Here is a 14,412-nt window from a genome sequence, read left to right on the forward strand (position 1 = left end):
CGTCACAGCAACAATCAGAGCTTTTAGAAGTCTTTTGGCATCGTTGCTGGCCATTTTTTCTTCTATTTTAGGTTTTTTTTGGTGCAAAGCATTGGCTTTTGGGAGTAATCTTTAATAAGTAAATGTGTTTTTTGAAACAACTTCTACTGCTGTCTTTATTTATATTGAAAATAGATACTTTTTCTAAAACACTTCAAGCCACTATATTGAAGATATGCACAGCATCAGAACTGTACCAATGCCGATGGATACAGCCACACCTTATTATGTATCATTGATCAACTTAACAGTAAGAGTCTCACAATAATCTAATATACAGTGGAATTAATGAAAATGGATTTAAAAACTACTCAGGGCTGCTATACAGGAGAATGTCAACAGGGCTGAGCTCTGCTTACAATTCATTGAGCCGTTCTTGTCTGGCCCTATTTACATTGGACGAAGCTAAGAAAAATTCTGTCGGCCCATCTGTGCAACGTCCTGATCTATGCATAACGAAGTCTCTTAGCTTCAAATTACATCACTGTCGTATTTTTATGTTTATACGAAAGAAGATTACATCCTTTGATATAGTATAATCAATATATGTATTTCGTGCACAATCCAAAGTCATTTTCAATATAAACGTAATACCTTATATTAAGTCCACAACACTGATTCATAGCACCTATGGTCTACCGTATTTGATGACGCGTCATATGATATAATTCATAAGATGTAATTGATTGACAACATTTATTCTTGCATATAAAGGGTCAATTCCCCCTTTTGCTACGAGTCCCTTTCTTTTCTCTGTTCGTAAATGATTACAAAGATACCGTTTCATTTTGTTGTATTCTTATGTTTCCGAGGTAAAAATATTTGCTCGATAATATCACAGCCATGACCTTGGATTTGGCGAAGTAGAGGCTGCAAATATGGGAGAAAAACGATATCTTGTTTGCAGGGATCTTCTGTAAGGATAGCCTGGACAGTCAAAGTATGCAGGAAATTATGGGGACCCAAGTCATAGGGCGTTTGATCACATTTTGTACCTTGTTGTTGCCTGCGACTGGCTTGTACGTGATGCTTGAATTGGTCGAGTTAAAGATTCATGATTCTTTGGAAGAGTTACCAAAGCTTGGATATCTCCAAAGTGTTTAAAGTTCTTAGCGTCTTCCATCGTGTGTGCGTGTTCCAGTGACAGATTTGTCTATCATCATACGCAGAAAAACAATCACCAATTCATCAGTTTACCAATTGTTTACAGCAACAAAAAGTCAAATTTGGGATTCGTCATTAAAATGCTGGCACAACTAACCACTCTTTATTCATGAAAAATAAAAGTAATATACATGTATATTAACTTCATCTTCTTCGTCTCAACCTTAAGACTTCTCTTTCACACACTATGCTCAATCTCCTTGCACAAACTTGCAATGTAATAAAAAGAATTCGAAATTTGTGTTTCTTTGGTTATTTCATAGTTCCAACATCACATTGATATAGCTGCAAATGCATGCTCCAGTATTAAAGGTCGGTGTCGTTGATTGTGTTTAGGAAAGTCATAATTGTGGTGAGACGAAAGATTAGGTCAAAGATTTTTTGAAGTTTATTATCACATATTTTTATATCACACTTTTCGTTCCTCACAGCCTGCGAAAGCAACTGTGTGATAATATTAATTGCTCCGTGTAAACTCAGAAAATATTCTGGTGAAGAGGCAGGCGCAAAAGAAACTACATAAGATTAAGAACAGTTTGATAGAATAATCGAATGATAATCTTGTTAAAAGTCAGTCATGAAGACAGACTGGAACGCAGACGTTGAATGAGTTTGGAAAATTCGGCTACGGTGTTTGGTAAAGAAGTTCCTGTTGAATGTACAAAAGGCGCTTGAAAGCAACGTTTTCCAAAATAATAATAATAATAAAATTGAATCTCAGAGCGTTTTAAGTTACTGAACAGATTATTTGTTAGCTCCTCGTCGAAGTCATCTATCTATGTCGTTATCTGGGATCTGTTGTAACGTATCAGAAGTAGAATCATAATGAAGTAGATCCTTCGCCTTCATTTGGGAGCAGATGGCTGGATAACGGAAGGAACCATCTATGCTGGGGAATATGACTTTGATAGGGATAATCAAGAAGGCTCGAGAGCTTCTTTGAACTTGCGCGAAATCACGAGGGATCATGTCCAATGCTTTAACCAATAAATAACAAGCGAAAAATAAGTCGAAATTGAAGTGTTGGCGATTTTTTTTTTGAAAAGTAAGGGGATTTCGTAAAACTCCGTGTTGAGTGTGTTTTGTAGGTGAATTTGCAGACAAATCGAGATGGATGATGGGTTGTTAGGTTGTTATACCGGTTGTTTGTTCTGTGCTCCATACTCATCAGAAACCCTGACTGTTTGACTTGGCAGAAGTATTCTTTTCTAATCTTTTAAATATTGAATGATATTCAGTAGCTATGCATCGAACAAATATCCATCAGCCTCGGCCCAGGCTCGTCAAACAGAGTAAAAACATTTGTAGAGAGAGAGTTTTTCCAGCTTTGCCAGTTTCTTTTTCAATCCGAAGCTATTGACATGAAAGAGGCTTTTTCAGCTTTCAAACAGCACTTCATACACGTCATTACTAGCATCAATGAGAATGACAAAAGATTATGAATATATCTAAACTATTTCTCTACTTTACGCATTACACTTAATTACCAACTTACTGTATTCGTTTTAAACTATACCGAAATGGAATGTTGCTCAGGTCATTGTCATGTAAAAAGCCAAGAGCATTCCCTTGCCCTGACGGGAGTTCTCTGATGAAATGAAATAAAAGAACATCAACGAAGCCGACTCTTGGCATCTGAGCCATATGCAGCCTTCATGCAAGTTTTTATCTTTTTATGTATGTTGGCACTCTTATATTTTATTAGTATATCTCAGCCAGCGTAGATATCCCCATGTTTCATCGAAATAAACTGCTGTCTTCAGGTCATAAAAAAACATTTTTCCTGTATATAAGCATAAGTTGTCTGACAACTTCTCTATTAGGGCCTATTAGATACTCATTCAGGGAACTGTTAAAAAGCCCTTCAGTACTTTTGTAGGACATACTATCCTAACAGAAGGCAGCCTGTTTATTATCATCAAGGACCACGCTGGTATAAAAATACTCCGCTGCTGGATTCGAACAATGTTGAACTGTAAGCCGATATAGGTTTTTTACCCCCTATGCTTAGACGTTCTGCTTGTGGTGTGTCCATCCCGTTTTGCATATATGAGGGGTTGTTCATGCTTCCCTCAAACCCGAAAATAATGCATTAAAATGATGTAGTCAATTTGCATGACAGCACTGAGGCAAGATAATACATATTAGACATGCCTATGAGGCCATCATAAATCTAAAATAAGAAAAACAATTGAAACGTCATGTTCCAAATCAAGCGCCTATCTCTGTGTCAGAAACAAAAAACCATAAAAAGGAAAACACAAGAGGGTCTTGGCTATGCTTGTTCCTTCATATGTCTTGGTCAAATAATGCCCAACGATTAAATAGCTTTATAAAATAAGGAAAAAAAGAGTGAAAGTTGAGATGCTCGTTGACAGCCGAGCAGTAATATCACGAGTTATTGACACGCATGATAAGATGTGTGCGCGCGCGTGTGTGATATGTCTTGATTATCATTCGATTACTGCATTTTTTCATTTACGTATCGTCTTTCTGTTATTCCGAGCTGTCTAATAGATTTCTCGGGCCCTGGCTGGTATACTTGTGATGTTTATGACAATAACTACACATGCTTCCAGTAGAACACGTCAACAAATGAATAAAAAAATTTTTTTTGACCAAGTGTTTCTTTTATTCTTTTGTCCTGTCAAATGAATACATGAGCTGCCAAGAGATGAAAAAGAGGTATATTATATATTTTTATTACACAGGCACTGCTATCATATGATCGGCATCTTTTAATTCCCTGAATATGGAAACAAGATATTACACTGCCAAGCTTTTTTATTCAGTGTTATTTTAACAAATGCAAGAGTCGCACCTTAAGCATGTGTCACCTCTCTGTCTTTTTTTACATTATAGAAAATAAATATATAGTTGCTATAGTAAAACCATAGCAACAAACATAACAACAGAGTGCAAACTGAGATATGTTTTTTTATAATTTATTTATTGCATAAAGTTATTATTTTGCCAAGAGCTGCTATTCAAAAAAAATTTTTTTTCCTGTTCCCAAAAAAAGGCTAACCTTCCCCTTTTCTCTTTCACTCTTCCGTCGATCATCAAGATGGTATTTAAATGACTATTTATTGCCAAGATATTCTTTCTTTCTCCTTTCTTTTCCATTCATTTTATATATTAAACTACAATAATGCATTCAATCACTATTACAACAAATAACGACAATAACAACGACAATAATACAGAAAAAATCATCTTGCCCTCACCTCCTTCATCACCTGTAGATCAAACAAATACAAACAGCCGTAAACGCGCCTTATCAATATCATTTTTACAGAACCCAATACCCGAGCCAACAAAGAAATGTAAATTTAATTACTTGGAGCCATTGTTAAAGGATACTTCTTCCCCCAACCAGTGCGATCCACAATACCATCGCTCATTGTTAAGCTGGGCTTGTATAGCACAATCACTCGAAAAACTAAAAGAACTTGTACGAAATGTTCATTTGGACATCAATCAAACATCTGGACCGAATAAGACAACTGCCCTTCATGAAGCCTCATTCATCGGTTTCGATAAGGGTATTCCACTCTTACTACAGCATTCGGAAATCAATATTAATGCGACAGATCACCAGGGACAGACAGCTGTTCACTATGCTGTACAGCGGAACCAAGTGGAATGTCTAAAAATCTTGTTATCTTCGGGGGCAAGGATAGATATCAAGTGCCAAAAGCATAACCGCCTTCCGATCCATACCGCAGCCAAGTACGGATTCAAGAACTGTCTTCGTTTACTCTTGTCCTACAGTACCTGCCACGCAAATAATCCCACTGAGACAGACATGGTCTGGTCAAGTGATTCATCTCAAGCTGTAGTCGAGTATGCTGTTATCAGCGGCAATGCTCATCAGCTTATCCTGCTTCTTGATTATGATGCAAGTCAGCGGTATAGACAGTCGAACGAACTCGTGAGTTTGGCCGTGCATTGGAACCGGCTCGAGTGTTTACGACTACTTCTTCAACGTGAATGTCCTGTGAGCAGCAAATGTTTGATGATGGCTGTACAAGAGCGCAAGATTGATATGGTCCGACTCTTGGCACCCCTTACAACAACCTGTCAACCCGATGGTGAGAACCCGGCCTTTCTTTACGCAGCTAGTCACGGATTCTTGGATATGATACCAGATCTGTTTACGCTTTCTACATCCAAAGAATGTATACAGCAAGCTCTATTTTTGGCTTCATCTATTGGTCTTCATGAAAAACTTGGGTTTATCATATCTTCAACTATTAAATCGCTGTTATCAAGAAAATAATAAAAAAAAAAGCCTTTTTTTTTTTCTTTCATTCTGCTCTTTTTTTTTCCTACAGGCTTATGTTTTATGAATGAACAAGACACCAAGGCAGGAATCATCAAATACCCAGAAACAACACTAGAATTTGCTAATCTGGTGCATGTCCAACGTTGGGCTGGTTTATCAAGATTCGCCATTCAAGACGATATTCAATATTTGTTACTCCATTTCTTTAGTGTGCGTTTATACATGTTTTATAATTATTGTTACTAATTTCTTTATTTGACCAGAAACAATCACATACATTTCATGACTTTGAAGACGTATGGATTGAGCTTCAGTTTTCTTTGATCCATTATTCATGTCTGTACAAAGAATTTCGCAATGTGTATTTAAATACATTCTATACCTGTGCCCTTGAATACATGCATTCACCCTCTGATATATATCGATCGGGTGCCATATTTGCACTCTATTTCTTATATCACTCCCAACCCCAGGTTTGGAAAAAGGTGCCTATTCGAGTGGAGAAAGGTAGACAATGTACATACAGGGATAACATAAAGGCTAAGTCAATAAATAGATACTTGGTCAAGACTATTTAATTTTTATGCAGAATCAATTAAACACGACAAGAATATAGAAGCAGCATTAATATTTGACAAGTTGAGATCACAGAACGCATTTTCATTTACGGCAGAACAAGTCTTCGATCCGACTAGTATACAAGAGCGTGAGGAATTTAAGGACGCAAGATTGTAAGAATTATTTCCTGTTATGTGTGTGTGTATATATGTATGACTTCTCATTATAAATAGAATACTAGACAAACTACATACATTACATATAGAAAGCATAAAGAATGATACCGTAAGTTCAATGTAGTGTGTGTATATATATATATCTTTAAACGTATACATGTAGCTTGCAAAATGTCTTGATACAGACACATACAACGTCATCTTGAGCAAATACTCTGATGCCAAACGTAAAGCACTAGCAACACCTCAATTGACTGCTGTAGCGCAGGCCATGATGAAAGAAAAACTAAGGATAAGAGAAACAAAGCCTGCACGTCTGAGGAACTTTATGACAAACACTGGTATGATTGATGATACGTCCATCTCTATAAATCTGCCCAAACAGTCCATTGTTCAGTCAAAAATACGTGAGATGACTACAAAACAAAGGCAAAGGAAAGTACAATGGGAAATCAAGCGAACACTCGCCGAGGAGAAACTGTATAATCAAAGAAATGATGAGAATGAGGTGGTTCAAGTCCAAGGTGACGAGTCAAGTGACATCATGGACGACTCTTTAATTGGTTAGAATTTCCTTATCTGCATTTAAATAAAAAGGCCTCTTTTTTTTTTCCCTCTCTCTTCAAAAGTATACCTTTCTTTTCTCTTTTTATTTTTTGGATGAAGTTTACTCTTTTAACTGCTGCTTTGGTATTGGCTGGCTACGCCACAGCCGTACCTATGGTCAAGACAAGTTCCTTTGATGATGGATATGTTGCCCCTCTTTATGCTCCTGTTGAAGCTGAAGCTGTACGAGGATCTTATATTGTTGTCTTGAAAGACCATTTATCTATGGAACAGCTTCAAGATCATGCTGAATGGATCAGCTCTATGGTTGCAGCTAAAGCTTATAATAATGGAGAATTTTTGGATAGTTCCTTCCAAATGGGAATTAAGCATGTTTACGAAACACCTAATTTCAAAGGTTATGCAGGTCGTTTTGATAAAAATATGTTGGAAGCTATTCGTCGTTCCGAAGAAGTAAGACTTGTTTTTTTTTTTTTTTTTTTAAAAAAAAAAATAAGACAAAAAATACTGACAGTTTACATAAAAAGGTTGATTTCGTTGAAGAAGATTCCATTGTTTATGCCAGCGAATTACAACGTGGTGCACCTTGGGGACTTGCTCGTATTTCCTCTCGTAAAGCACTGACGCTTCGTAATTTTAGCAAATATAATTATGACGCCAACACTGCTGGTGACGGTATCAAGGTGTATGTGATTGATACTGGTATTAACGTTAGTCATAACGATTTTGGTGGTCGAGCAACCTGGGGAAAGACAATTCCTGCAGGCGATGACGACCGCGATGGCAACGGTCACGGATCTCACTGTGCTGGTACGATCGCTGGTACAAAATACGGAGTTGCCAAGAAAGCACGCCCAGTCGCCGTCAAAGTCTTGGCTTCCAATGGCTCTGGTTCAATGTCGGACGTGATGGGCGGAGTTGATTGGGCTATTTTGGATTTCAGAAAGGACAAAGAACAGGCTCAGACAGAAGGCAAACCATTCAAGGGGGCTGTGGCCAACATGAGTTTGGGCGGCGGCAAGTCTGTTGGCTTGGACAAGATTGTGAATGCTGCAGTTGACGCAGGTATGGTCTTTGCTGTGGCTGCGGGTAATGATAACCGAGATGCATGTGACTATTCGCCTGCTCGAGCCGAGAAAGCGATCACTGTGGGAGCAAGCACGATTGCTGACGAAAGAGCTTACTTTTCAAACTATGGTAAATGTGTTGACGTATTTGCGCCTGGTTTAGACATCCAGTCTATCTGGATAGGAAGTAACACGGCAACAAACACTATCTCTGGAACATCCATGGCTTCACCTCACGTTGCTGGTTTGGCTGCTTATTTCCTTAGCCAATCTGAACCTGGCGTCACCCCCAAGGAAATCAAGGAGAGAATTCTTGCTGTAGCCACACCTAATGAATTGACAAAGATTCCCAAAGACACCCCTAATCTTTTGATTTACAACGATTACGAAAGCACATAATATTCCCCCCCCCGAAGTAATAATAAAGCCGCGTGTAATGAACGCATGGGTCACATTCACGCTGTGAGTTTAAAAAACGCAAGAGACACAAACTAAGGGAAAATGATTACATTTTTACACCATTTTTTTCCATTTATATTTTTATATAACCTCACCTGAATGCCATTTCTATTAAACTTCATTTCCAAGATTAAGCATGAGTCAGCTTTAAGAGTAAGCTTGTTATGCTGTACTTCTATTATTTACTGTTGTTCATAGACGTTAGCTAGAGTACAACGAGAAAATACACGAATAGATTTACCATTTGAAGGGATGAGTAACACAGAGGAAGGGGCATTTCTTCGACCAGGAGACAGAATCGATCTTATAGGTACCTCAGGCAGTGGGAAATCGACAGTGATGGTCCAAATAGCCAAACACAGCCTCATTCATTCACGTTCGCACATTTTATATTTTGATCTCGATGAACGCTTGGTTCCACTAGACGATAACAAATTCCATCTGTTTCATCTAAAGCAAGGACAAACCCCAAGTGCGACCTTGGAGTATTGGTTAAATGAAGAGCATGCAAATTTCCATGTGTTATGGGTCATGATCGATAATACTTCATGTGTCGATAAAGGGTGTTGGCAAAAAATAAAGGAATTACAAACCAAATGGGGCTTTATCTTACTAACGTCTACACCAGCCACTGCAGCAAGAGCCTTGGATTTCGATTATCGCTTTGAGATGAGTGTCACCAAGGGAAACGAGATACAAATGCAGCCTATATGGCCAATGCACAAGGATGCTTTTTTAGTAAGAACAACAACAACAACAACAGCCGTGTAATACAAACGTGCGTTTCTCCAGGGAAAAAAAAAAAAAAGGAAAAGGTATAAAAGAAGTTCTTTGCTTTTCTTTCCACTTTTTACCCTTTTTTTTATTATTTGTTTCTTTTGTACTTCTTATTTATTATATTTATCAATAAAGCCGAATTATGCCCGGAGCAGTTATTCTTCAACAAAATCATCAACCGTCTTACCCATATCGAATTGCAGTCATTGAAAATAATATGCAAGTGATGTCTGGAGTGAGTTGCATTGTAAATAAAAAGAATGACATATACAAGACAAAGGACTAATATAGTTTAGGTATATCATGTCATATTGGAAGATAAAGATTGCCATCTTTCACTTGTTCGATACCTTAAAGATTTTATTGAATTAGACAGCCTTGTAAGTGTGTAACAATTGCCCTTTATGTTGTATACAAATATAAACAATCTACATATACAGCTTCACAAACATTTTCCTAAATATCGGGTTCCACTGCCGAAATTGATAAAAAACAACAAGATAAACACATTACGCTCACTGTTTACACTTAAAAAGAGAAAGACAAACGCAGAACGACTACAGGCTTATCTAAACCAGTCTATAGTTCATATCGCGCAATGCTCGCTTCTAAGAGAGTTCCTGTCTGTGCAGCGAGATGAGGATAGAATGATTTCGAAGCAGTCGCATGGCAGCCATAGTAACAATAGTCATCATAAATCATGTACAGTCGCACAGCCATCTATTATGACACCACCACATACTTTAAAAAGAAAAAGCTCCTTTTATGATGTCAGACAATGTAAACGACTGGTCGCACCACCTTCACCTCCAACCACAATATCGTCTATTGTTCATCACGATGACGCTGTACATATCGATCAGTTTGAATTGATCAAGGTACTGGGTAAAGGAGCAACAGGCAAGGTGATCCTTGTGAAAAGACAAGCCAAGTTGTATGCACTAAAAACAATTAATAAATCGTGGAACATTACGACGAGAGAGGTCAACCATATCAAGATGGAAAGAGACATCCTGGCTACTGTCTCTGACCTAAGACATCCATTCTTAATTCAACTTCATTGGGCATTTCAAGATATGCAGAATTTATACCTTGTGTTGGATTATCACGCTGGGGCTGATTTAGCCACTTTACTTCAAAGGTTCATCTGTTTTCCCAAGGAACAATGTAGACTCTATTGTGCTGAAATCGTCATGGGCCTTCAAGAATTACATAGACATCACATACTCTACAGGTAAAAAAAATTTGCCCCTTTCATAAATTTGTTCTCATGTATTCTTATAGAGACTTGAAACCTGAAAATGTGCTATTGGCCAGTGATGGTCACATTGTATTAACTGATTTCGGTCTATCGAAAATGTTTAGCGATAATGAAGAGCATCGTACGACGACTTATTGTGGCACACCAGAATATTTAGCGCCGGAAATTATTCTTCAAGAGGAAGAGTATTCTTATGCTGCCGATTATTGGAGCCTTGGAACAATGCTATACGAAATGATCACAGGTATCACACCGTTTGGTGCTCCCACTCCAGACGAAATGTACGAACGAGTCCTCTATGACGACTTGCTCTTTCCTGCTCACTTTGATCCCGAAGCGATGGACTTGATCGCTGGTTTATTAGAGCGTGATCCGTTCTTACGGCTAGGCTCTGGTGTTAGTGGTGTGTTTGAGATCAGGACTCATCCTTACTTTATCAATCATCTAAACTGGAAAGATGTCTATGCAAAAAGGGTGAAACCGATGTATGTACCTTTGACATCATCCGAGACAGATCTCAGTAATTTTGATCCAGATTTTCTACGCATGTCTACTCACATCAAGGAAGAGAATGATGAAGCGATCCTATTACGTCAAAAGTATTTACCCGAACACTGTCCAGCTGGCTTGACAGAGAATGCGTTCCGAGGTTATTCTTTTATTCGACAGAGCGATGGCATGGTCAACCAGAATGAATCAGAGTTTACTTTCTTTAGTAGTAATTACTTGGATCAAGATGATGAAGATGACACTGCCTACCGTCATATCTCGGATGCGTCATTTGTATCCATAAAAAAGCCTTTCAGAACTTCATTTATAGATTACTCACATGAAGATATGGATGTTGTATCCTTGTAGAAAAAAGAAATATTTAATGTATAATAATTGTAGTAGTAGTAATAACATAATGTACAATAAAAAACAAATCATGTCTTTCTCTTTTTATTCATCAAAAATGGTTGTTTCCAAACTCGTTGTAACCTCTTCACTTTCTGTTCTCCAAATCCAGGGCACACGCTTAACTCCTCGGTCGATGCTTCCATCACTCGCTTTAATGATCCAAAGGTAGAGAGTAACGTCAGAACATCGGTCTTATTGACGCTTCGGACGTTGGTCAAACAGTCTGTCACTTTTGCCAAGTAATCATTTTCGACTTTCTCACGGATGAGGTCAGTCCCCATATTTTCGAATGCCTTGAACGTTTCAAGATATCTTCCTGCCTCTTCCATACTCCAACAGAGCACTAGCGTAAATTCGCTCAAGATGGCCACTCGATTAATCTCTCGAATGGCGTCATGATAATTTTCTGCATCGACAAATACGAGCAAGATACGTGTGACATAGAGGTTCTTTACGCTATTGAGTCGGTCATAAATATAGTTTGGGTACAGTCGGTGGTACCGCAAACTTAGATATATCACACCTGTGGTCTGTCCGACAACATAATCCATCTTGATCGTATCCGATGGCTCATATGGTACATTGCGAATAAACTTTAAAACCGGATTCTTTTGTTGTATTGGGTTCACCAGGATGGCATTACCCATCGTCCGTTTGGGTCTGTTTTCTACGACTGGTCTATTATTATTATGATGATTTGTTTGCTGCGCAATAACGGTGTTGTTGTTGTTGTTGTTGTTGCGAGCATCATTTGTAGATTGTTTTGGTTTAAAAAATAAGGTGCTTGTTGATTTATTTGTTTGTTGCTTTTCAATTTCTTCTATTGAAGGAATCTTCCAAGGTGACTCATTTGACATTCTAAAGGATATTTAAAAAAAAAAAAAGAGTAAAAGAAAGAGAGTGTCTGCATGAATCCACGAATCAAAGGTCACGTATTTTTTTTTCTTTCGCTTCTATATCATGGTTATTTCTTGGATGGTCCCTCTTTCCTTTAAAAATAAGAAAAGAGAACAAAGAATCCACTTTAAAGAGTGGTAATAATGTATTATTTTTTTCTTTTTCTTTTTTCCCCTTCTTCCTGTCACAATGACCATTTCAACGGGATTAGCTAATTTAATATGCATTGGCTTTACTGTTATATACATTATTGGATTTTACATGTTCAAAATACCTGGATCACGTAACCATCCACCAGTGATTCGAGCAAGAATGAAAGCTGTGACAGTAGCATCACTTGTTTCAGTTGCTATTGTTCGGTACCTGACAACAGCCAACCTATTGACTGTCCTCGGTCTTACATTTAACATTCAAGCTCTTATCAAGCCTCTCTTGTTGACCTCTTTGCTCTTTCTAGGTCCCATCTCTATACGTTACTTTGATGATGAACTTCCATTTCAAAAAAATTTTGATTTCCATCGAGATGTCATCTTGACTCTTACAGAACCCTTGGGACAGCGAAATTATTATGTGGTAAGAATAAATACAAGATGATGATCTAGATTATACATATATATATATATATATATACATATCATTTAGGCACCTTTCACAGAAGAATTAGTATTCAGAGCATGCATGATTGTTGTACTCTATCAAGCTAATTATTCAAAGGGTTATTTGATCTTTATGTCTCCTTTATATTTTGGTTTAGGTAAGTTCATGACTATTCATGAATGATCATTGACATCGAATAGCTCATTTGCATCATGCTTGGGAAAATTATTATGTATTGGGTGGAACAAGACAAGCGATGATTCAATCGATATCAGCTTCCTTATTTCAATTTGCATATACTACTGTCTTTGGCTGGTATGTGAGCTATCTGTTCTTGAAGACAGGTAGCCTTTGGTCATGTGTAATCTGCCACTCATTCTGCAATATCATGGGCTTTCCTGATTTCAGCTGTATCAAGTATAGACGTAAACGAGAGATACAATGTAAGTTAAAAGCGTTTTTTATATATAAGAGAGAGATGTGTAATGGTATATTTGTTGCTCTTGTTGAAATGCAGTTATATATGCTTGTTTTCCGATAGGTGTTTTCTTATTTATAATGTTATTTCAACTATTAACACAAACAGGTGATTCAATCTATTGGACATAACACTATTATATTATTTCTTATCACTGGGTTTTTTGTCTTCCAACACATTCTCGATCAACCTCTTTGTACAATCTCGAACTAGATAAAATGCATCTCCTCTTTCTAATCGAGTCCAAAACTTGTGAAAGAACGCTTGCTGTGTACCATTATTCCATGAATCAATATATCTCTGTGATAGATGTTGTAATGGTCCAAATGCTTTATGGATGACCCTAGAAACTTGACAAGGGTTCAATTCATCTTTTTTTAGTTTTTAGTTTTTATTACTTACCATGCTCACTTGAATGTTTTGTCTCTTCTCCTAGATCTATTGTGTAATAATCTGGGTAATCTTTTTTTGTGAGAAATGCTTGCACTACAACAACAATAGGTGTAAATATAACAAATACTACTTCCATTATTACATGTATACCTCCAAGTATATGCTCTCTGCATCTTTTAGGTGTCTTGGCTACTGATATCCATGTCCCATAAAATGGATTTAAAGTAAATCCAATGTCACTTGTTTTCTTTTCTGTATTTTCTTCTGTCAGCAGTAGTCGTTGCCTTGCCAGTTTCCGACTCTCCCTCAAAAAGCAAACCATGGTGCATTCTCTTGAATAATCAAACAGTTTTTCCAAGTTTTCTCTATCTGATTTTCCTTCATATTTCAATTTGGGTACATTGGCAAACACATAGCATTTCTCTTTCCAGCTTATTTCTTTGTCATCATTATGCTCCATGTTGCGATTGAGTCCTATCAAGATGGTATGCTTATGTGTACTGCTGCTATTGTTGCTTGCACTTGAGCTATTCGTATTATTAGTCTTTTCAGTAGCTGTAGGCTGTGTCTCTTCTGTCGTAGCTGTTTGTTCTGACCACCAAGGTGATAGTAGTGACGCAGTATCGTCTGTAGATGGAGGAGGAGTGGCTGCTGCTTGAGGAGGTAATAAACTAGGTGATTCCTTATCACTTTTACTTTCATGCGTATCCTTATTATTGTTGTTATTATCGTGATTTGTCATTCTAAATAATGAAAAGAAAGTAAGGCAGTGATCGATTTACAAGAAAAGA

General features: G+C 37.5%; 8 protein-coding genes across 8 annotated transcripts; 5 read left to right on the plus strand and 3 right to left on the minus strand.

Annotated features, from left to right (window-relative positions):
• Window positions 1-1,938: 1,938 nt before the first annotated feature.
• On the minus strand, window positions 1,939-2,263 carry RHIMIDRAFT_254409 (uncharacterized protein; the record flags this gene model as incomplete). The annotated part of the gene is made up of 1 exon (XM_023611090.1): window positions 1,939-2,263. A coding segment is annotated over exon 1 (197 nt), but the record flags the coding sequence as incomplete, so codon positions are not given.
• Window positions 2,264-5,551: 3,288 nt separating this feature from the next.
• On the plus strand, window positions 5,552-6,793 carry RHIMIDRAFT_233045 (uncharacterized protein; the record flags this gene model as incomplete). The annotated part of the gene is made up of 5 exons (XM_023607875.1): window positions 5,552-5,701; window positions 5,755-5,998; window positions 6,048-6,222; window positions 6,283-6,334; window positions 6,389-6,793. The coding sequence occupies 5 exons, from the start codon at window positions 5,552-5,554 to the stop codon at window positions 6,791-6,793; spliced, it is 1,026 nt and encodes a 341-aa protein (XP_023471328.1).
• Window positions 6,794-6,836: 43 nt separating this feature from the next.
• Window positions 6,837-8,414, plus strand: RHIMIDRAFT_10000 (serine protease). The gene is made up of 2 exons (XM_023605096.1): window positions 6,837-7,245; window positions 7,320-8,414. Exons 1-2 carry the CDS (start codon window positions 6,886-6,888, stop codon window positions 8,256-8,258), a joined length of 1,299 nt encoding a protein of 432 aa, XP_023471329.1. The 5' UTR covers window positions 6,837-6,885; the 3' UTR covers window positions 8,259-8,414.
• A 3-nt stretch (window positions 8,415-8,417) lies between these two features.
• Window positions 8,418-9,089, plus strand: RHIMIDRAFT_243667 (uncharacterized protein; the record flags this gene model as incomplete). The annotated part of the gene is made up of 2 exons (XM_023609972.1): window positions 8,418-8,471; window positions 8,517-9,089. 2 exons carry the CDS (start codon window positions 8,418-8,420, stop codon window positions 9,087-9,089), a joined length of 627 nt encoding a protein of 208 aa, XP_023471330.1.
• A 731-nt stretch (window positions 9,090-9,820) lies between these two features.
• RHIMIDRAFT_196551 (kinase-like protein) lies at window positions 9,821-11,214 on the plus strand (the record flags this gene model as incomplete). The annotated part of the gene is made up of 2 exons (XM_023606137.1): window positions 9,821-10,329; window positions 10,380-11,214. The coding sequence occupies 2 exons, from the start codon at window positions 9,821-9,823 to the stop codon at window positions 11,212-11,214; spliced, it is 1,344 nt and encodes a 447-aa protein (XP_023471331.1).
• A 68-nt stretch (window positions 11,215-11,282) lies between these two features.
• RHIMIDRAFT_285009 (excision repair cross-complementing 1-like protein) lies at window positions 11,283-11,903 on the minus strand (the record flags this gene model as incomplete). The annotated part of the gene is made up of 1 exon (XM_023613234.1): window positions 11,283-11,903. The coding sequence occupies one exon, from the start codon at window positions 11,901-11,903 to the stop codon at window positions 11,283-11,285; it is 621 nt and encodes a 206-aa protein (XP_023471332.1).
• Window positions 11,904-12,228: 325 nt separating this feature from the next.
• On the plus strand, window positions 12,229-13,591 carry RHIMIDRAFT_10004 (Abi-domain-containing protein). Its single transcript, XM_023605097.1, has 3 exons — window positions 12,229-12,726; window positions 12,796-12,907; window positions 12,951-13,591. The coding sequence occupies exons 1-3, from the start codon at window positions 12,343-12,345 to the stop codon at window positions 13,289-13,291; spliced, it is 837 nt and encodes a 278-aa protein (XP_023471333.1). The 5' UTR covers window positions 12,229-12,342; the 3' UTR covers window positions 13,292-13,591.
• RHIMIDRAFT_233050 (uncharacterized protein) lies at window positions 13,370-14,363 on the minus strand (the record flags this gene model as incomplete). The annotated part of the gene is made up of 3 exons (XM_023607876.1): window positions 13,370-13,578; window positions 13,631-13,714; window positions 13,772-14,363. 3 exons carry the CDS (start codon window positions 14,361-14,363, stop codon window positions 13,370-13,372), a joined length of 885 nt encoding a protein of 294 aa, XP_023471334.1.
• Window positions 14,364-14,412: the final 49 nt, after the last annotated feature.

The sequence above is a fragment of the Rhizopus microsporus genome (genome assembly GCF_002708625.1).
Source record: "Rhizopus microsporus ATCC 52813 unplaced genomic scaffold scaffold_1, whole genome shotgun sequence".
NCBI classification, from domain to species: domain Eukaryota; kingdom Fungi; phylum Mucoromycota; class Mucoromycetes; order Mucorales; family Rhizopodaceae; genus Rhizopus; species Rhizopus microsporus.